At 42.3% G+C, this 20,376-nt stretch overlaps 2 protein-coding genes across 7 annotated transcripts; both read right to left on the bottom strand.

The window, feature by feature from the left end:
- Positions 1 to 2,392: 2,392 nt before the first annotated feature.
- LOC125771081 (phospholipid scramblase 1-like) lies at positions 2,393 to 12,839 on the bottom strand. Of its 5 annotated transcripts, XM_049441295.1 has the most exons (7): positions 12,512 to 12,839; positions 9,790 to 10,008; positions 7,624 to 7,647; positions 7,373 to 7,523; positions 4,017 to 4,507; positions 3,785 to 3,943; positions 2,393 to 3,704 (listed from the first exon to the last, which is right to left on the bottom strand). In XM_049441295.1, the coding sequence occupies exons 2-7, from the start codon at positions 9,919 to 9,921 to the stop codon at positions 3,645 to 3,647; spliced, it is 1,017 nt and encodes a 338-aa protein (XP_049297252.1). In that variant the 5' UTR covers positions 9,922 to 10,008; positions 12,512 to 12,839; the 3' UTR covers positions 2,393 to 3,644. The 5 variants fall into 5 exon arrangements, with proteins under 5 accessions (XP_049297252.1, XP_049297253.1, XP_049297254.1 ...); XM_049441296.1 differs by lacking the exon at positions 7,624 to 7,647; XM_049441297.1 differs by lacking the exons at positions 9,790 to 10,008; positions 12,512 to 12,839 and adding an exon at positions 8,599 to 9,676.
- Positions 12,840 to 15,977: 3,138 nt separating this feature from the next.
- LOC125771080 (RNA-binding protein 45) lies at positions 15,978 to 19,989 on the bottom strand. 2 transcript variants are annotated; one of them, XM_049441293.1, is made up of 6 exons: positions 19,334 to 19,989; positions 18,010 to 18,882; positions 17,734 to 17,931; positions 17,351 to 17,625; positions 17,126 to 17,266; positions 15,978 to 16,501 (listed from the first exon to the last, which is right to left on the bottom strand). In XM_049441293.1, the coding sequence occupies exons 1-5, from the start codon at positions 19,533 to 19,535 to the stop codon at positions 17,192 to 17,194; spliced, it is 1,623 nt and encodes a 540-aa protein (XP_049297250.1). In that variant the 5' UTR covers positions 19,536 to 19,989; the 3' UTR covers positions 15,978 to 16,501; positions 17,126 to 17,191. The 2 variants fall into 2 exon arrangements, with proteins under 2 accessions (XP_049297250.1, XP_049297249.1); XM_049441292.1 differs by having other exon boundaries at positions 17,351 to 17,931.
- Between the last annotated feature and the right edge of the window lie 387 nt (positions 19,990 to 20,376).

Here is a 20,376-nt window from a genome sequence, read left to right as displayed (position 1 = left end):
AAACGCATACCGTGGAATGTTTTACTTTACTTAAGCCCAGTATGTACATAGCAAAACGGGGAAGAATCTTGTACAACTTGGTAGAAGTGTTTTGGGAAAAGTAAACACAAGAAACTACAATGAACGGATCGGAAATAGCACTGATTTAGATTGGTAACAAAACGAAAAGCATTTATTAACAGCAAGACGCAGCCTCCGGGTGGATTCAGTTAATGATCGTTTCATTGCTCCATGATCGACAATTCGCGCCCCAAAAATATCGAACCGATCGTGAAACGCGTTCACCGTACACCGCTCCCAACGGGTTCATCAGACAATATTCTGTACCTTTGTATACCATCTTCGGTCCGTTCTAATTTCCTGCTGCCCTTTTTTTCTGAGCACAAAATTAACGAGATACCCCAAAAAGAAGAAAAAAGGCCCTATCCAAACGTCGATCAAAAACATTGCCATGGAAATGGGTAAAGGTAAAGCGATGCAACAACATAAGCCGGTGAATAAATAAATAAAAAATGTAAACCCAAAAACTGAAACAAAACAAGCCACACACCTACAATCGTTCGCATCGGATCGGTTGCAGCAACGATCGCCTTAACCATTAACGTACGTTGGGTCGGAAATGGTCAAAAATATGGAATGTTTAACGTCGTTTGTAAAATTGTAAAATATAATTAAAGCTTTCTGTACTATTTCTGTGCATTTCCTACTGATTTTAGTATTTAGTATTTATTAGTGTTTGAGTCACGTGTCCCTTAATAACTGAAGGAGGCGCCTAGTAGTTAAATATCGTAAACATCAAAATATGAACTTATTTTGAATATATTATTTACGTACTTAGAGACAACAATATTCCATGTTTTTTATATAAAACCTTGATTTTTGACATGGCGATCGAGTGATATTCTGATTGACGCATAGCTCTCCTTTCATAATGCTTAGATCAACTCATTCGTGTCTCACTGGTTTAAGAATATCGATAACATGTGGAAAAAAACATTTATTTGAAAGCGTAAAGAGATCCTCTAATGATCTCTTAATATTTGAAATGATGGAATCAAATCCTCTAATGATCTCTTGATATTTGAAATGATGGAATCAAATCCAGAAAATTTGACCATAATGCGTTCTCGACCACACCATAGTGTTTCTGCTGCACACGACAAAAGCAGAAGATCGGCATACCACCACTGCTATCTTGCCGGTTTCGAATCTCAAAAACCTGTATGCTGTTGGACGGCCCGAGTCCACCTTAAAAAGAGAAAATAAAATAAACATTTCAAGAGCAAAAACGCGCATCGTTAATGTTGATGGTGGGTTCTGTTTTTTCGCCGATATGACCGGCTTGTACACACCGGCATGCGAATGCACAGCATAACGCGAGTCCGGCAAGCGCACAAAAAACCCCCACGAAAGCATCTCCTACTCAAACCCATACTATCAACACTTGTGCCGGAGCTTGTATGTTCTTGCTACAACTGGCAAATCTTCGCGTACGGTTGCGCAAAACTTGGTGCGCGGTTTGATTTGTCTTCTTTTTTTGGTTTGTTTCGCCCCTTACACTCCTCTTTAAGAACTTTACACGTACTTTACACGGGCGATACGAACGGTAACTTACTTTCACCTATGCTACCTATCCACGGGCAACTGAAAAGTGAAGAAGAAATGATTTATGACTCGATGCTGCTAACCTAACGATAATGTCCGGTCAACTTGTGTCGGGGAGAAGGTTTTGTTTAAGTCGAAACATTATTTAAGAAAAAAAGAGAGACTTTACAAACACCGGTAACCATATTATTATTTAAATACACCACCATGGTTTCGCTAACATTTTATTACACACGAAACTCTCCCAAAAATACAATCTTGCGTCCCGTTTTCGTCGCAACAATTTTTTCTCCCCAAAAAAACGCGCGCCGGGTTCACCCGGTTAGGAACGGCCAGTTAGGGGAAAAGCAGTATTTTTTTTTTGTCGTTTGGTTTTTTGTTTTACCATACACAAATACAGAAAGTAATCAAATTCGCACCCGTATATGCATACATAATGAAGAAGACTAGCAGACAAAAACTGTAGGCGAAAGAAAAAAAAAAGATACGAATGCACTTACAAAACGAACCAGACGAAGCTACGAATAAAAAACACACACACAAAATGCCATTGTTTCGATGCTCGTTAAAGAAATGGTGGGGTCCACATCGTGTGTCACATTTGCGTTTTGTAGCTTCGTTTCCTTTTTTTCCCCCCCAGCGCCAAATACAGCAGCGGAACGAAACGTTTTTGGGTGGTGAATAAATTAAAAAAGAGCGTAATAACGAAGAATAAAACGATTAGCTGAAGTATAAACCAGTGGCAATAAATCGTCTAATAAACTATATAAATGATCCATAATAGCGCTAGTTGAGAGTGTTTCTTATATTTTCATATAACATTCATATTACAGCTTACGGTACATGTAGCGTTAACTTTCGTGTAGTTGAAATTCTTTAGTCCCTCTTGCAAGCGTTAAACTTCTGCTTCACCCAGCATGAAGAAGTTCTTCATTTATACAAATATACGATACAAGCCACAAAGCCTTTATTTCTTCTGTGTTGAACAATCCACAACGATTGATTTGAGTAGATAGATAATAAATGGGAGCGATTTTGAAGGAAGAAATGGTTAATCTAACATCCATGGCGGTACTATTGGTTTCACGTTAATATTGATTGTAACAGCAGTACCAATCATTATGCAAAAGTCTTAACCGTAGTTGTATATATAAAGAGTAAACTAGTAACAAAAACGTGTGAGGCAGCAAGTTTTGTATAGAGATGTATATTTTATGCTTAACGTTCATTGTGTGTTGCGCATCCATACTCCAGTAGTTAAGGAAATTTAGTTCCCTTTAGTTCAAATGTATATCGTCGGAAACACAAAAACTTTCTTCCCTCTTCTTAAACTTTAAAACTTCGTTTCAGATTGTACCTGCTAGCACTTCTAGCAGTCGTTTATGGTACGTTTCAGCAGTGCACTTTTGTATACTTTCGGCACACACATCTTGCGTCGTTGTTTGTTTGTTTGTTTGGGTACAGTTGGTGAGAAAAAAAAACGAAAAAAATGTGTTCATTTTCATACATCACATCAATTCGATTATGTGCGTTGTAATCATACGTTTGCTTCACAGAGTTTTCTTCATTACATTTAATTTTATAAGCTACTTAGTAAGTAGATATACTCATGCATGGTTTTACACCGTTTTCTGCACTGATGCTTCTCCCATTCTAAACGCAAACACTGGTAAAGGCCCTTTTCTTATGGTTTCTCATGAAGCCGACGCAATTATTTGTGCTTTGTTCTGGATGAAACCGTACCGATCTCGGCTCTTTCTTGAGGCTTGCATTTCACAATGCGTAACAACAAACTCTAGCGGGGACGGTCTCTAAAAATGGTTTGGATGAATTTTGGTATTACCACGGTAACAATCGTCAACAGCTTTGGAAGGTATCAATGGTGTTGATTGATGAACAAAATACGAACAAAAAAAAACGATAAACGAAGAACGGACATATACGCCGAGCAATCGAACTTCTTAAAGTATAGTAACAAAAGTACATGAACACTACCACGTCCGTCGTCGCCACCAAATGGCAGGGAAATGCCATCGTATTTAAAACATTCCCGGTCGATCCTGTTCCTTGTTGCCAGATTTTTCGAAGAACATGTAGTCCTAAAAGAGAGAGAGAAAGCTTTACATCAGCATTACCGTTCTGATGATAACAGTTTGTGCGGTCGTGTGCGATTCCTTACAATCAAAAACAGTGCCCCTAGCAGGGTTGCCTTCACCCTCACGTCCAGATCCATCGGGAAGTTAATACCGAAATGATCTGCATCGGTAAACATTTCCCGGCCCAGTCCGGACCACTGTTTGCTGATCTTGCCCACCTGCGTCCCGTTGGTGGAAAGTACCTGTGAAAACACGAATGAAGTTCCAATTATTTCCGTCCCGTTTTAAACCATAAGCTAACCACACGATACACACCTCAAACTCAACATCACCACAGATGCTGAATGTGCAGAATGGACCGGAAATCTTCAGTACCGTATCACCATTCTGATCCTTAATGCTGAACTGGGGCGTTAGGATGGACCAGTCCTGCTCGACGTACCCGATCACATTACCGGGCGGTGCGGTTACCTCCATCGTCTGCAAACAGCACGGGAACCAACAGGAGCTGCAACGCAGCGGACGATTAAAGTGCAGCACCTCGTTCTGGAACGTGTCGAGCACCTTCATGTCGAAGGCACGTGCAGCACCGCAGCACATCCGGTTGCAGCAGCCGGTATCCTCCATCGCCCAGTACACTTTCTGACCGAGCGTATTCTTGACCGTGTACTTGTTGGCCGTCTCGAAGCCGGTGAAGGCTTCCAGCAACTCCACCTTCTGGTGCACGAGCAGCTGATCAATGGCAGTAAGGTATTCCAAGCCGGGTGGACAGTTCGGTATCCCTTGCGGAATAGGCATCCAACCACCTGGTGTGAGGGCAGGGTGAAGAAGCGATAACAAGTTGTAAATAAGCTAGCATATTACGTTCTTATAAAGCACTCAGTAACTCTAATCGACAACTTGTTAGTGGAACTGGTTATTTCAACCCAGATTCTCCTTCGAACAATTTTGATAGTGTTGGGAATAATCATTAACCTTATCTACGTTCAGTTGCACAACTAATTTTAATTTGTTTTGTGCATGTTAAGCGTTGCTCAAGAAATACATGCGATAAGGGTGCGTGTTTCTAACTCTTGCTGCAACGACGAACAAAAATTTAAGTTTAAGTAAAAGAAATTATGCAATGACGATTAAAGCAAACTTTTTAAAATTAACTTTTTTGAATCAGTTTGAGCACATCACTACTAGAAGTAGTTTCACTACAATTTCTGCATCTTCAATACGAAGAGGATCTTGAAGTCACTGAGGATCTCTTTCAAATACAAATGTTTGAGATCTTTGAGTGAACATTTGACACATTTTCTAAATGTGTCTACAATACGCGAGATCGAGAATAAGGATCCCAATTTTAAGTTGTAGATATCTTGGGTTTTGGAACGTAATCGGTTCCGGTTTGGCATAAAATCGTTGTTTGTTTCTCATTAAAGTTCCCCGCTCGATAAGATAAATTCACCGTTTATCACACAACAAACCAACCTGCGCTCTTCATCCGTTATCAAATGCTCGTAACCTTTCGCTTTGGCCGACTTCCGGACGCCCGGTATGAATCGCAGCATGCGGCGTATTGACGCTTTGCCCTGCCGAATGTGTAGCTGCCGGCCAAGATTGAACATTTTCTCCTCCACAAAACGTAACAGAAAGCGGGCCCGATCGTAAGGTGATCGTGAGCTGCCACGATCACAATCCACTGTACAGTGCGCCATACTGTCCGGGCCACTTTCATCCATTCCCGATGCACTTTCCGCTACGCTAACAATCGATCCGAACTCCGAAACCATCGGACGGCGCACGGAACGTTCTTCCGGATTGATTTCCACCGTTTTACGAACCATCGTTTCGCGTAAGAAGCACAATCACTGTACTGTCCGAGCACGGAAAAAGAACCTAAACCTTTCACTTCACGCACAGCAATGAATTTGCCCTTCTTGTACTGCAACGGAGCAACTCTCCGTGCGATCTGCTGCCACACACAATTGGATTTAATTTAACCTTATCATTTCCTATTAGTCCACTAGTAAAGTAATCCTCAGTTTGTCGCTCATCTACATTGCAAGTGGTATGCGCTGGTCTGTTGACCAACGGCGATACACAGCCGCACACACAGCATGCGTTCTCTACGCAATCACCTCAGCGTATCTTTTCACCGACGGATTCTGGGACGACTGTGAGTTCTCGGTCCGTCAAAGATTCCATTTTATTGCACTACACCCGCGATAAGCAAGGTGGCCACACAGCAACGTGCAACACGTTACTGTTGATATCACAATTTAAATAAACGTTACCCCTTGTTATGGGACACGGTTATTCGGGCGCATTGGAACGAATTTCCTGAGCAGGGTGTTGAAGATCGTGGTATAATCAACACTTCTTCTAACACTCCATTGGAAGACGGGAATATTGTGATCACTCTTCGACCGTTTACTTATGGTGTATTGTCCCTTACTAATCGATGGACCCGAAGAACCGAACGTCTTACTTCAAAGAATGCAACAGATAGTCCAGTATGCACAACGTCTAACAAGCATCGAATGCAGTACAGGGAAAGCATATGAGATAGTGAAAGAATGGACGTTCAATAGGGTTATTGAACTGCACGTCTTCTTGCCGTAGTCAATCATATTAATCGAAGGCCGTATCGAAGGGTTAACAACATGCTGCAATCGTACAGTGCTTTTCTCAACGTAGTTTCTGTTAGGTAGGCAATTGATAAGCAACTGAGAGGCCGTTTGATTGTGTGGTAGTATTATTGTTGTACGAAACACAACAAATTACCAGCTGTATTCTTATTTTTCGTGGATCTAACGATCTACTAGATCATGGCTGTTATATGCCACGTAACCTTTCAGGATATTAGACCGATCGTCACGGCATGTGATCATTAGAGCATTTATACATGAATTCTAATAAATTACATGTAGATAGTCTATATAATACAATCTACCATATCATTGTACTACGATCGATGTATACAATAAAAAAGAAACATTATAAATCTGATCATAACAAACTAATCTAATGTCTATACGCATTACTTGAGAGATAAGGTCATTTATAAAGATTATTACCCAATCACTATTCACAGTTAACCTTCTGGCAAAGTTTCATCACAAAGTCAATATGCGTCTCTTATCATCCCTTATTTCTCAGTAAGCTCTTTCACAACTCCATACTCCACTCCATCAATATTTCCTCCTTCACCACCGCCCGTCCATCAATATCGCTTTTCCTACGCTTTGGAGATAATATTGTGTCAACACAAGAGGTTCAACACCTTATCAATACCGTCTCTCTTCCGGTCTTTTGGTGGTAAATGTAGCGGAAATTATGTCACCCATTATCCGAATGCAACAGTTATTCAATCGGATCACGATATAATTAATGTTTCAAAGGTTTCCCACTTGCCATTGTGTAACGGAATCGCGATATTCAAACCGACGAAAGGTCGGAATGGAAAGAGAATCAATTTTCGATGATGAACGAGAAAACCGACAGCGTTCGTTAAATATACATACGACACGAAACGTACATATGTCACGGTGGTGTGGTTTGTTTGCCCAACCGATCGGGTACTTCGACAGTGTGCTTAACAATCAAAAACTATGTGCGATTGTGTGTCCGTCAGGGTTAGGTTGATAACATTGACTTTGCGTACTCCGTTGCGTGCTTCTTACCTGGAATCGGTTGTCCCATTACCGGCGGTGGATGTCCGGGCATGCCTGGCTGAACCATGACCGGCTGGTAACCGCCCCCGTACGGTTGATTCGGTGCGTACATTTGTTGCGGTTGTGCGAATCCCTGGCCGGCCGGAGGGTATGGAGAGCCCTAAAAAATTGATTGAATCAATTAAGCCATTTATGCTTCATGTCGTAGTGTGACAAAACTTTAAAAGCGTTAATTTAGCTTAAACGAAATGTGCAATTACCCAATAGCCCGGCTGAGGACTTTGCTGGTGCGAAGAACAATAGACGAGTTAAATAAAACCCCAAAATACCATCACCACAACATCGAAGCCAACATCAAGGTTGAGAAATGAACATCCGACACCGATAAAGAACAGAAAGTAAAGAATAAATAATAACTAATAAAAAAGCGTGTTTTATAGAAAAATTAATCTTATATCAAAGCAGAGAAAGAGAGAGAGAATCAAAAATAATTTTGACACAAACTTTGTACAACCAAAAATTTTCATTTCGAAGGACAATATTTAAAATCTCTCGTCGATATTTTTGTTTCAATTACCTATGCAATCTTGCCATATCAAAACATCAAGCAAACACTCAAAACCAACAGCACCATTAATTATTTATCTTTTTGTTTTATTTCATTCCAGTATGTCGGCTCATTGCCGTATGGTCAATCAGCAACATTAGTTGTACAATAATTTAAACTCCAAGCTACACACAGGTAAGTGCAAGTAATGTGTAAAGAAAAAAACATTATCGTTATCACAATCAATCGCATACAGCAGCGATATTGCACTCAATGCTAAGATAAGACACACAATTGTTGATGGCGATCGGGCAACCAGACCGGCATCGACTGTAGGGTTATGAAATAGCTTCGCAAAAACCAAACATTGGATACATTATTATTCCATACCGAAGATGCGAGACCAAGCGCAGCATATTGTTTACAGGTTTGGAAGAAAATATTTACAACTCGATCGACAGACGCAACAAACGCTAAATGAAGAACACGAAACATGCGAGAATACAGCGCTTTAAAAGCAAACAAATGCTACAAACACATAAAGCACTTAAAGGTAGGGGTAAAACAAAATATTTCATATGCTCTAAACAAGTGCAATTAGAAGTATTTAAATAATACACCTTCTAGTGAAGCATTTAACGCAATTTTAAATTGTCTTTAACACTAAATTTCCGTCCTAATTTCTCACCTCATTTTTATTATTATATTCCATAATATTAACACACGATCACTGACGTTAAATTCACACACGTTTCGCGGTTCGTACGTTTCTCACAAAGATGGGAACCAAATGCAACAGAATCGACAGTATGCCGAACCGTTCAATGTGAGGTGACAAATGTAACTAAGCGCGATAGCCGATAAACATATCGACACAAAAAGAAAACCCACTCCGAATGGGTGCTGTCACTTTGCCGCTTTCATTTGCCACATGGCCGGCAGCGGAAATGTTCTTATCGTGAATTAGCCACTCTATTCGTGGGCGCGAACCAAGCATACATGCAAGCAATGTTTACGGATCGTGACGGGTACTTCTAATAGTAGGGTCCCAAACACATGCTACACAAATGCTACTACTGGTCTGCCAAATAATTACTAATACGTGTGACGAGCAGCGAAGCACGTCGGGCAAAGCATCTAATAGCGTTTGGACAATCGGTATCATCACTGTGCAAGGGGATGATTCATCCTACCCAAGTGTTTCATTACACACCAATTTAACTGTGTACGATTTGCGTCAAACCACATATTCATCGCACTAAATGCGAATTCTTACTACTGATATCAATACACAGAGCGCTACTAATAGTTTTTAATCGTCTTTCTGGTTCAATTCCGATTGAAGAAGGTTATCGCATAAATATTTCAAATGGAAAGTGATACGTTTTCTAAATGTTTTGATTTTTGTAAACAATGCTAAGCTCAATTCATGGTTTAAAAAATAAATAAATGCCATAATCAGTTGTTCAGATTATTCATCGGCGTAAGCTCGATGGAAGGTCGATCCATTCGGCGAACATTTGCACGGGGAACACCTCTTGCAATTTCAACGAAACCGTGCTTCCTATTAAGTACGAACAGTGTAATCTCATTACGAAACGACACCCTCGGTACGCTGACCGTTCGCTGATTCATTCATTTGTTTATTTCACCACTTGCAGTAGTGCAGTTAGTCACAACACAACTATCGTACATAAATCAACATGCAACAAGCTTGATCAGTTCCCTTGAATGCATACTGACCGCTTCTTGCAATAACAAGCATTTTTTAAATGTTTGGTGCAAATTAAAGTTACATTAAAGTAATCAAATGCTAAAATTAAAAAAGGCCATTAAAACAAAAGCAAATACCATTCCATGAATGGGAATTGTAGCTTACCGTTCCCGGTGGAGGATATGGTGCTGGCGGATAACCACCGGCCGGTTGTGGATATCCCGGCTGATCCGTATACGCTTGGTACTGTGGTGCGTACGGTGCGTACGGTGCTTGTGGTTGCTGTTGTGGATTCATACTGGAATTGTGCGATATTTAATGAAGCACCAAAAACGAATTTCAGCTCCGCACAAGGTTGGCGTTTGATGTACTGCGTTTTTGTAACTGCAAAAATGTAAAGAGAAGGAACGTGAAAAGTTAATGCAAGAGATAAAGCAATTTGGTGGACAAAGTAATATAACCCCGATAAGACTGTATTGTACACAGTTACGACAGCGAATTATCTTATCCAATTGAAAGATGGTCGCATGTACTCGAAAACTGTGATAAGCACATTTTACGAGCAACACAAAGATGTCGTTTGAACGGTTCACATTTAATTTTATGCTGCGCGTTAGTAAATTTACACTTCAATTAATTACAATTGATGCTTAATTTAATAAAACATGAATTGCAAAAACAAATTTAAATATCAATTGGCGCGAAATATATGTCTTTTCTTCACCTACACGATCTGTAACCTCTCCCAGTTTATGAGCCTCAGTCCTCAGTCAACATAGAACTGATTCGCCCATACCCGCATGGTAGCCAAAATCTTTTTGTCAACCACACGTCCCTGAAACTGGACGAATAGTGGTGTATCGATCCAAGTCACTGCTACCGCCCCTACCACACACCAGACCCCCAAAAACCACCCCATTTGTACGATGGTACTATGGTCAACCAACCAAATTCCTTTCGTTACCATTCAATTCATCTCAACCGGCAGGCCCGTCGGCAATGGCGAAAGTGAACATAAACCGGGTCTCGTTTGCAGCCGCCAGCTTGGCGTCGATGCCGTCTTACGTCATCTGACTAGCGGGGAGGGTGGTACGAAATAGAGACACTTTTGCTGTGTGTGCGTGTCTCTTTGTGGCGTGTCTAGAGCGTGGTTAGATAGAACCACACGCACCAAAACAACAGTTGAATGTACATATTTCTATGCTGTGTTGAGTTGGCTCTTTCTCGCTTTTTCCTTCCCCCTTCACCATCCCTCACACCGACGGCGTACGGTGGGAGTGAAAAGCCTTAGGGAGGTTTAGTTTCCACTTAGAATTAACCTTCGACACGCACATGGGTCGCGCGCGCGCGCTTTTTTAGCCCGTGCGAGAAGGTTGTTCGTTCTTCTACTGGAACCTGCAAATGGCAAGACCACAGGGGAATGTTTTGTCGGACATTGCGGGTCGAGGTAAACCATTTTCTGGCCATTATACAGGTAAATCACAAAGGGTAGTTCGGGGAGTAGCGCACCCTTCGTGATTCATCCAGCGAGATTTAAATGTGTGTTAACCTACAATATGGAACAAAAATCATTTTATTGAAAACAAACATTTACAAACAATTTGATCGATCCTATACGTTTTATCACTTAACGTTCGGTGTTTTAATTTTGTTAAAAACCTAATTAAATTAGGTTTCGATATTTGATAATCAGTTGTGCATCGCATCGTACACTCTGAAACTGAACCTAATGATGGCTAATATTCATCAGCTTTTCCATCATGCGTACTTCCACCCACCAAAGGAGAAAGCCGATCATTTTACGATAAGGAATTTCACCAATACACAAACAATTGCACGGGTGGAAATACCGGGAGGTGTTCCCCCATTGCTGGAACACCAGTTGAACGCTTTGGTTTTGCTGGTTTACCGACCATTCCGTGACTTTGGACTTATGGCACATTTCGTCACACATGTTGAAACTATTGCGGAGAAGAAAGTGAAAGCGACACTTTTCTTCGTGGATGTGAATATGGAAGCAACACTAGTCGATATAGCTTTTCTGGGTCATTATGAATAATAGGTTTAAGCGTTTATTTTCCTAAAGGAATGATGAGTAAACTTTAATTACCACTTGAATTATGATAAACAGTGTTAAAACTATTTTGTTCAATAGGAATCCAGTTTTTTTACACATTTTTTTGAGCATGTGTGCAATATTCGTGACGGTCGAATAAACCTCACGACCAGACATACTGTTTAATTTACACATTTTACGCTACAAATCTAGAAGTGAGTCAGCAGTAATCTAACCACATTTGGTATGGCAGCAACTCGGCATGTGAAACTCGAGGCTTGAGAAGAAATATAAACAAGATACGAATTGGTAGCGGTATGCGCTGCAGCTGCTTGACAAAGATTCCATCAGAAAGAAGACACAATTGTATAGCTGAGTCAACTGGCTCGAGATATGCAATCCGGATTCCAGGAAAATCCTCTCACATTAAGTGCTTTCTTTGTATGTTTCCTTCCAGCATTTTGTCAACGATTTAGCTCAATAGTGAATATTGTTTGTTTTAAAATTGATTCGAAAAGATAAATAGAACGCTGGCAAGAAGTAAGCGACAGGCGTTAGTGCATCACTCTTCAACGCTGTTGGTGTAATTTCACACTTGCGAAGGCCAACCGTTCGCTTTTAGCTTTTGCCGTGCGCCATACGCACCCCGACAAGATTTGTGCAAGGGAGAAAACAGAAAGCACAACCAATTTTACGGCATTTTTCGTCCGAATTGCGTTGTATTTTTAGCTCCGCGAAGGGAAACACAAATAGAGAGAGACCTACAATAGAAACGCAGCATTCTTCCCTAGCCCGGAGATATATTTAACATACAGAAACCACCATATTCACCTTAAATGCAATATTTTGCTAAACGTTTTCTCTGCAATGGCCGGCACATTAAAATGCAACACACGGAAACGCAATGATCAGCAATGCACAGGAAGACGACGACAAGCACAGCTCGTGAATGGTTAAGTTTCTGATGCCTTAAATGCGTCAACTTCACAAACACTCACACCGGAACGCAATATTCTCCCAAACCGGGGGCCCGGAAATACTGCAATTAAATGCAGTTCGTATCCGATTGGGCACGATCACGATACAATTGCCATGTGCACTCGGTACGAGAGAAACAAACAATTGAACGAGAAAATCTACGCCAAATTTAGGTAAACATTGTGCCGGGCAGGGTTCGCTACAAAATCGAATACACAAATAAATGTGTTTATAACCTGGCGTTTGAACGTGGAACGATGCAAAAACGATGTGTCTGTTCTGTGTGTTTTTTCAGCTTGCGTAATTTAAATATTTGTTTCCGTTATTATGCCTAGTACAAAATAAATAGTAGAGCTATGTTTATTAGGAAGTAAGTAATCATTGCAGAACTTGTGGATTCTTTGTTAAACTCCAGCTAGCGCCAATTACTTTCTCAATAGGTGTTATTCCTCAATAAACAAACGGAGATGTCCTTAAAATAAATCAGTTGGTAAATATTGGCAAATTTTTATTTAAACTTTTCGACGGTGTGTCACTATCAGATTCGTACACGCGAATCAAGCAAGTTTGATTATCGTCACCCGCAGTGTTTTTTCCGGAAGTAAACACATGCAAAAAAAACTAAACAAGTTTCTTAAAACAGATAAGAGCTGGATCGGATACACTGAGACTATACAATAGTTGAAATAAAAAAATAATAAAACAAAATTTGAGACATTCGAAAGGATCGCGTTTTTTCGATCATTTTCACCTTTACACGTTTAGGCAAATCGTTCGTTAAGCTACGCACAATAAAATCACACCGGAATGCACGTGATTATACACTGATGTAGAGAGACTCGACCGCAAAAACTTACATACTACACAACTTACAAACTAAACGAACTAAAAATGAAACTAGAGCAAATTTGGGGCCCGTTGGCGTCATAGGCCTGCTTATAATCTAAGGTGTGCATGGTAAAATGTTTGATAAAACCAAAAGAGAAGCAAAATAAGCTAAGCTAAGGTTGATAGGCAATCCGTGTAAGGTAATAGGGATACACGCGGGATGTTTCAGCTACAGAAGGGAATCGGTTGTACTTAATGCGCGAGTCATATTGAAACGTTAATATTCAAACATAGATGGCAAACACATGATACATATTTACTTCGCAACTAGCACTGTCCACACAAAACTGATTCCAAGCGAAAAAGCTATATTGTTTCAAGAAATAGTCACTATGAAAATGAGAAGTATACAAGTGTCCTATAGTCGTCGAATATGCAACACGTAAGAAATGATTGATCATGATCGTTCATGATCGTTTAAATTTTGTTGTGTAAACAAAATGTGCAAACACTAAAAGTGAAGAATTTTCCCTAAAAATTAAACTTTCAAGAAGAGTACAACTTGCAGCAAGTGATGATGGTTTTTGTGAACCATTTTGGCGATACGACGAAAGTTACATACTACAAATACTCTACACACTAGCTTTAGTCCTAATTTTAACAAGTTTTGTTCGAATGGTACTTGGTGACAGGAAATCTCATACGTCCAGCTATCTTCTGCGTATCTTTTGGCGGTTATAAACCTCACAGTAGAGTTTGAAAATCGATTTACTTGTGCGTAACAGAATCTCTTCGTGTGTTGCTTTTGTAAATAATCATACAAAACAAAGGTACTAACAGAAAAGCTTACTAACTATGTGGCTCTTCATTGCATCGGAAAACACCTGCGCTCTGTCTGTTCCCTATCAGCAGAATTCTCATTTTCTACTCTTTTTGACTTGCACATCCATTTGCAAGTGTACGGTCTGAGGCCTCGGTCCAATCGAGATTATCGACCTGATAGGACTTGTTTGTAAAGCCTTTAACTGTGATCTTTAACTGTTTAGTAAAGAACTGTTGTGTTTGTAAGGTTAAGATAATTTTAATTGGATATGGTATTGTAAGATAGACCACACCATCTGTAGTAACAAGAGATGTCTACCCAGTCACACTGTGTTACAAACTAGTCTCAAAGGCCAACAGAAAGATGTTGGCTCTAGTTGTCAATCGCCTCTTAAGGGAAAAAGCTACAAACATATTATTTAGCAAAACTAGTACTGGATCTTATGGTGCGCGGGGGGGAATCTAGGATCAATGTGTTATAATATGGTATTTAGTCTGCACACATGCTCCACAATGCAAGATTATCTTCAATCACATTCAACCATTATACACAAGCTCACCTCTTCCTGTACACACAGCGCTGCTTTATACACACGGCATTTTATGTCTCCTTGCTTCACACTTCAAGTCAGACAACAACAAAAAAGATACTTCAGTACGGTGATGGTGTTACAGCGAAATAATAACACTCACTCAAAGCAAAACTAAAATAGTGCCTAGCAGTAGTTGTCATGTAAGCGGTCCTTCGAAACCGTAGCATTCCTTCCGTCGATCATCCAACAAACCCTGCCCGCGCTTGTGTTTCATGCGCTCCCCAAAAACGTATGTCTTCAGTCTTCAGTACGCTCCTCCATTATGTCCGAAATTGCTTCTGTCCGGCGATTTGTTCTTTCTTCCTCTAACAGTTTGTGTAGCGATCGTCTCTTGTGCTCACCTTCGCTCTTGATCACTGCACACGCCCCCACGCATACGCAAAACGGATTGTCTTCGTTCGGTCCTTGGTTCGTTTGTGAGTTTTGTGTGTGTTTTCTTGACTGTGCCTTTGCTTTGCGCTATCGATAGCCAGTGTCCACAAGAGTTCCAGTTGAGTAGTTCTGCTGTTTCCGATTTCTACACGTGTCTTCACATCTCGACAGTTTCCAACGTACAGAGAGCTCCGTTCTCTTAAGAGTCCTACTTGTTATCCTTCATCGGTTGCGTGCCTATATGCGTCTCAACAGATCAGTAATGGGTCGTCCAGTTCTGTGTCCATGCGTGCAGAGTTCAATTTTTCAATCTTCCGATAGCGCTTCTCTCTCAGTACCTCCTCTTCATCACGTCCACATTCCACCCATCCGTCCAGCGTCGAAAAACCTTGAGGTCACGGTAGTCTCTCCCGGCGTACGTAGCCCACCAGCAGTACCGATATGCCCCGTCCTGGCCCGTTTGCATGAGCGTGCAGAGGCAGGGAATGAGGGGAAATAATGATGATGATAGCAATGATGACTCGGAAAGGATTGGTAACGTTTGTGATGTTAAAGTGATTCCTGTTCCAGGTTTTTTGTTCTCTTGAGGTTGCTGTGTCCCCAAAACCGCTCGTGGAAGTCATACGGTCGTGCTGTCCAGTGCTGTATCGGGTGTGTCCGGGACAGAGAGAAGAGAAGAGAGCGAAAGACAAGCAGAAAAATCTTTGTCCTTCATCGGATTCCGTCCAGAGCAGGAGATAGAGAATGTGAGAGTGAGAAGGAATGGTCGGTGTGTGGCGGGTTTTGCTAGTAGTGACAGTAGGACGGGAGCACATCGTCACGTGGTTTGTGGTTTCTTTTCTGGTTGGAATAGTGTGGAACACGTGCATCATCGTGTCTTTGTTGGATGTTTCTCTGTGTGGTTTTTCTATGAATCGGATTTTTTTTTGTTATGTGTCCTCGCGTGCCGGGTTTGCGTTACAGTACGCTGCGTTCGGTTTTCTTACATTTCTTGTCCAGCCGTTTGCTTCGTGCACGTACAGGGTAGGTCCAGTTCTAGTAGGTTGGTAGTGTAGCGGACTTCTGGAGGGTACGCGGGTTTTCCTTCATGTAGGTATATTATTCAAGTAAAGTATGCTACAGTAACAGTACCATTATCGTATGCTCGTTTAGTTCGTTTCATTTTCCTCTCTGTACCGGTATGTTTCAGTGCGTCTCATTTCTTTGCGTAAAATGTAGTGTATGAATTCTGTGGAAAACAAATTAGTTAGATGTGTTAAGAAGGTCTGCTCAAATTAATGTAACGAGTGCGTTTGAAACGAAACAAAAAACAGAAATGGAAACAAAACAACCATACGTAGAGCGGAGATGTTGCGTAGATATATAGATAAGATGCAAGCTATTTTAAAACATGTACAGCGAGCGAGCTTATTACCTGATGTTCTCGTAGAATGTCCCAATTTGTTTTACACACAACGATCGCCAACAAACACGGACACGGAAATATGGATCAAAAATGCAAATGGTACAAATAATTTCAAACCCAAATGTATGAATATGGCTAGATGTATTCCAACCTAATTGAAAGTATGTTGATAAATTGAAATATTTATGATAATATGAATATTAGCCAGCGCTTTGCTAAATATAAAATTCGATCCAGAACATAAAGTATCTAGTACAAAGTTATTGATTCGTTATCACAGATAAAATTACGTCACCACATTGGTATTGATAGGGAATGAAAAATTTACATGTCTTCCATCTTAAATCGGTCCTTCAGAACCTCCGCTATTCAACACAAACGGTTAACGTTCAATCGTAAAGATGAGCTAAGTTAACAGACACAGCAAAGTAAAAATTTTATATTTACCTGCATATAGACGCGTTAGTATACACATCTCATCTTCCACGCATTGGCCCCATTGCTTTAGGTGAATTATTCGTTTTCCATGCGCTCATCGTGGCGCATCCGTTTCCTTCGATCATTGCTTGGTTCTTCGGCTTCCAATACCTACAAAAGAAAGAGAACGAGTGTTGTAATCTGTTTTTTCCCCTCCAGGGCTGGGGTTTCCTCAGCTTGACATGCGAGACCCACCTTCAATCGTACGTTCAAGATGTCCACACCGTGCAGCAGCTTGATCGCTTTCTTTGCCGACTCCTCGGATGCGTACTTGGCGTAGCCGCAGTTCTTGTTCGGCAGCAGATAGACATCGATCAGATCGCCAAACCGGCAGAACGTCTGCTTCAGCACGCTCGTTGGCAGCGCCTTCGGAATGCACACGATAAAGCAGCGCTGGGCAACCTCGGCATTTGCGCTAGCCATCGGCTGCGGTGGTGGCAACGGCACGCTGCAGAATGCCGCCTCACGATCTACGGCGAGGGAACAGGAAGAAACAGGCGTGGTTAGCGGCGCACCGGCACGTGCCACCAGTGTCGGATCCACCGGCATTCCTCCACCGCGGTTACCGCCACCCATACCACTTCCGTTGAATGGTTCGACCGCACCGCCGACACCTCCGCCGCCACCTCCACCGCCCATCGTACCGACCGTTTCGTGCCCGAGCCGTATGATCAGTCGCTCGCCCGGTGGATACTCGAGCCCGTGTATCTTGTCCCGTGCGTACATGGCCGACTGGCTGTTGTTGTACACGACCGTTGCCGTCACGTTGCGGTTGTCTGTTTGCGAAGGAAAGGAAGAAAACACGGATTCGGATCAACAAGCGTGCAGGGTGAAGAGCAAAGCAAAGAACTTACTGAAATCATTGTTAATCTGGCAATAGTCCAGCCCGGGAATGATGTCGAAAAGGCGCCACAGCTGGTCCTGATTCAGCACCGGACTGCACAGTACGGTTAGCTTCGTTTCGTTGCCATTTGGGACCATCGCATTGTTTGTGCCCGCTCCATAGCCGCTGAATGCACCGAAATCGTTGCCACCTCCGCACCTATCGACGGCACCACCCGCCCCCGATCGCCTATCGTTTCCACCCATCGCGGCAAAACCCATCATGGCACCAGCTCCACCACCCCCGCCACCACCTCCTCCGACGCCACCCGGCCCAACTCGGCGGTCGTCGGCGAATCCGTTCGCATTGTTAACGGCCCCACCGAACACACCAGCCCCGGCACCACCACCGCCTCCCCCGACTCCACCGCCACCACCACCACCACCGCCGCCACCGCCTCCACCACCCCCCACGAAACCACCAAAGTTCTCGTTGGAGGAAACGGACGCATTGCGCGGTGGCTTCGGCTCGGCAAACACCGCCTTATACTTCGGATCGCATCCCTCGAAGGCTTGGGCCGCGTGCAGAAACCGACCGAACTTGACGTACGCGAACCCTTTGCCCTCCTTCGTCACCTTGTCGCGGATGATGGTGACCAGATCGACCGTACCGTACTTCCCGAACTCCTCCCGGAGCGCATCCTCCGTCATGTCCTTCGGGATGATGACGAACAGCCGCAGATACTTTTCCTCCTCGTTTTCGGTCTGCTTGCGCGAACCTTGCTGCCGGTTCGCGGCAACCAGCACCTTGATCGGGCGCGTATTGTCCCCGACGCATTTCCCATTCATCTCCTCGAGCGCACGGGCCGCGTCGGACGTTTTTGCATACTTTATGTAGGCAACACCTACACGGGGGAAAAGAAAAGAGAACAATTAGACTGTGGCAATGTGTGTGTGTGTTTTTTTTTTGCTTTTCCGTTTTGTCAACAAAGGAAGGAAAAGGACAGCAAAGAGCGAATATGTCATATGAAATCAAACGAAGGGGTGAGTGCAAAATAGCAAACGTTTCAATGTATGTGTTTGTGTGAGGGTGGTCGCAAGCGAAAGCGAAAAGTGACAAAATGAGTTGGGGGGTAAATTAATGCCGAAAAACAACCCTCGTAATCTATCGCTTTACGGGTTTTTTGTAGCAATCGTTCTTCCATTACATCGATACGCGCGCACTATGCTGCACGGTTTTCACACACCCTCCTCTAGCTATGAAAATGCAACCCTTAAGCGCACACACACGCACAAACACACGCACACGAACGTGCGTGCATAGAAACAATCTCAACCGAACGCGTTCGGTAATACCTTTTCCTTCGCCCGTCGACCGATCCTTGACGATCCATATTTCCTCGATGTCGCCAAACTTGTCGAAATGTTCGCGCAGATTTTCCTCGGTAACGCTTTTGCTGCAGATGATAAACAACCGTGACATTGGCGGCGTGTCGGCGGAGCTTTTCTCCTCGGTGAAATTGTTGCGGCTTGAACCGCCCGATCGCCGTTCTGCCATGATGATGTCCGTCTGGTGTGTGGCCTTCTCCGATCTATCGTGTATCAATAGTTTCCTTTCGCGTTTTGCAGGCAGTATGCTGCACCTTCTAGGCTTTTCCTCGCACCAGCGCCTACTACCCTCCGACTCCGACGTGCCGAGAAGGGGGTTCGTCTCTTTGGAAGTTGAACTTATTCTGTCCTCGTTTCGTCGCTATTTGGTGGTGTTATTTTTCGCTATAATTCTTTCGCTCCTTACTAACAACGGCACCGTCTGATCACACACAAAGGACACAACACACAGGATACCGGAAATGAACGTTTACATCACATAGAAGGGAACGTAACGAAAATACAATCGCAGGGAAAGCCAGACATCAAAACTTTGATCTCGCATTGACTAATACTATGACAGCCACCGACATTGCCGAGGAGATGACGGCTACGCATGAAAACATATCACACTGGGAGCGCAACATACAACTGGACAAAAAAAAACATAATATTCGTTTCGGTTTTACCGATACAATCTTTTCCAGGAAATAAAATGGCGCGCAAATTTCGATAGTTAAAAATATTAAAAATCTTTATTTACTGACGATGTCGTTGCACTTAATTCTTCTTTCCAGCAAAAGATGCGTCTTTTCCGAGATTATACAGTGCTCAACAAGACAACATCTAATTTTAGACATTTTTGTAACAAGAGTACAAGTTATTGCGAAAAACAGGAAATTTACAATACTTTTAAAACAAATACAAAATCAAGCAAAATATAATAGAACTGTTTTTCAGATTTAAACCACACGAAATTCCCAGAAAAAAAAAGATTGCTGTCATTTAAACAAACTAGCTGTCATTTAAAA

The sequence above is a fragment of the Anopheles funestus genome, chromosome 3RL (genome assembly GCF_943734845.2).
Source record: "Anopheles funestus chromosome 3RL, idAnoFuneDA-416_04, whole genome shotgun sequence".
NCBI lineage: Eukaryota > Metazoa > Arthropoda > Insecta > Diptera > Culicidae > Anopheles > Anopheles funestus.
The sequence above is the reverse complement of the archived record's forward strand: the minus strand, read 5'-3'. Positions and strand labels throughout refer to the sequence as shown.

Coding starts and splice junctions, on each gene's coding strand:
- LOC125771081 (XM_049441295.1), bottom strand. CDS start 9,921: ATGAATCCACAACAGCAACCACAAGCACCGTACGCACCGTACGCACCA. Junction 7,648..9,789: donor CATATCCTCCACCGGGAACG/GTAAGCTACAAT, acceptor TCTTCGCACCAG/CAAAGTCCTCAGCCGGGCTA. Junction 3,705..3,784: donor TAGGGGCACTGTTTTTGATT/GTAAGGAATCGC, acceptor TCTCTCTTTTAG/GACTACATGTTCTTCGAAAA.
- LOC125771080 (XM_049441292.1), bottom strand. CDS start 19,535: ATGGCAGAACGGCGATCGGGCGGTTCAAGCCGCAACAATTTCACCGAG. Junction 17,932..18,009: donor CCAGATTAACAATGATTTCA/GTAAGTTCTTTG, acceptor CTTCGCAAACAG/ACAACCGCAACGTGACGGCA. Junction 17,267..17,350: donor TCTTGAACGTACGATTGAAG/GTGGGTCTCGCA, acceptor TTTCTTTTGTAG/GTATTGGAAGCCGAAGAACC.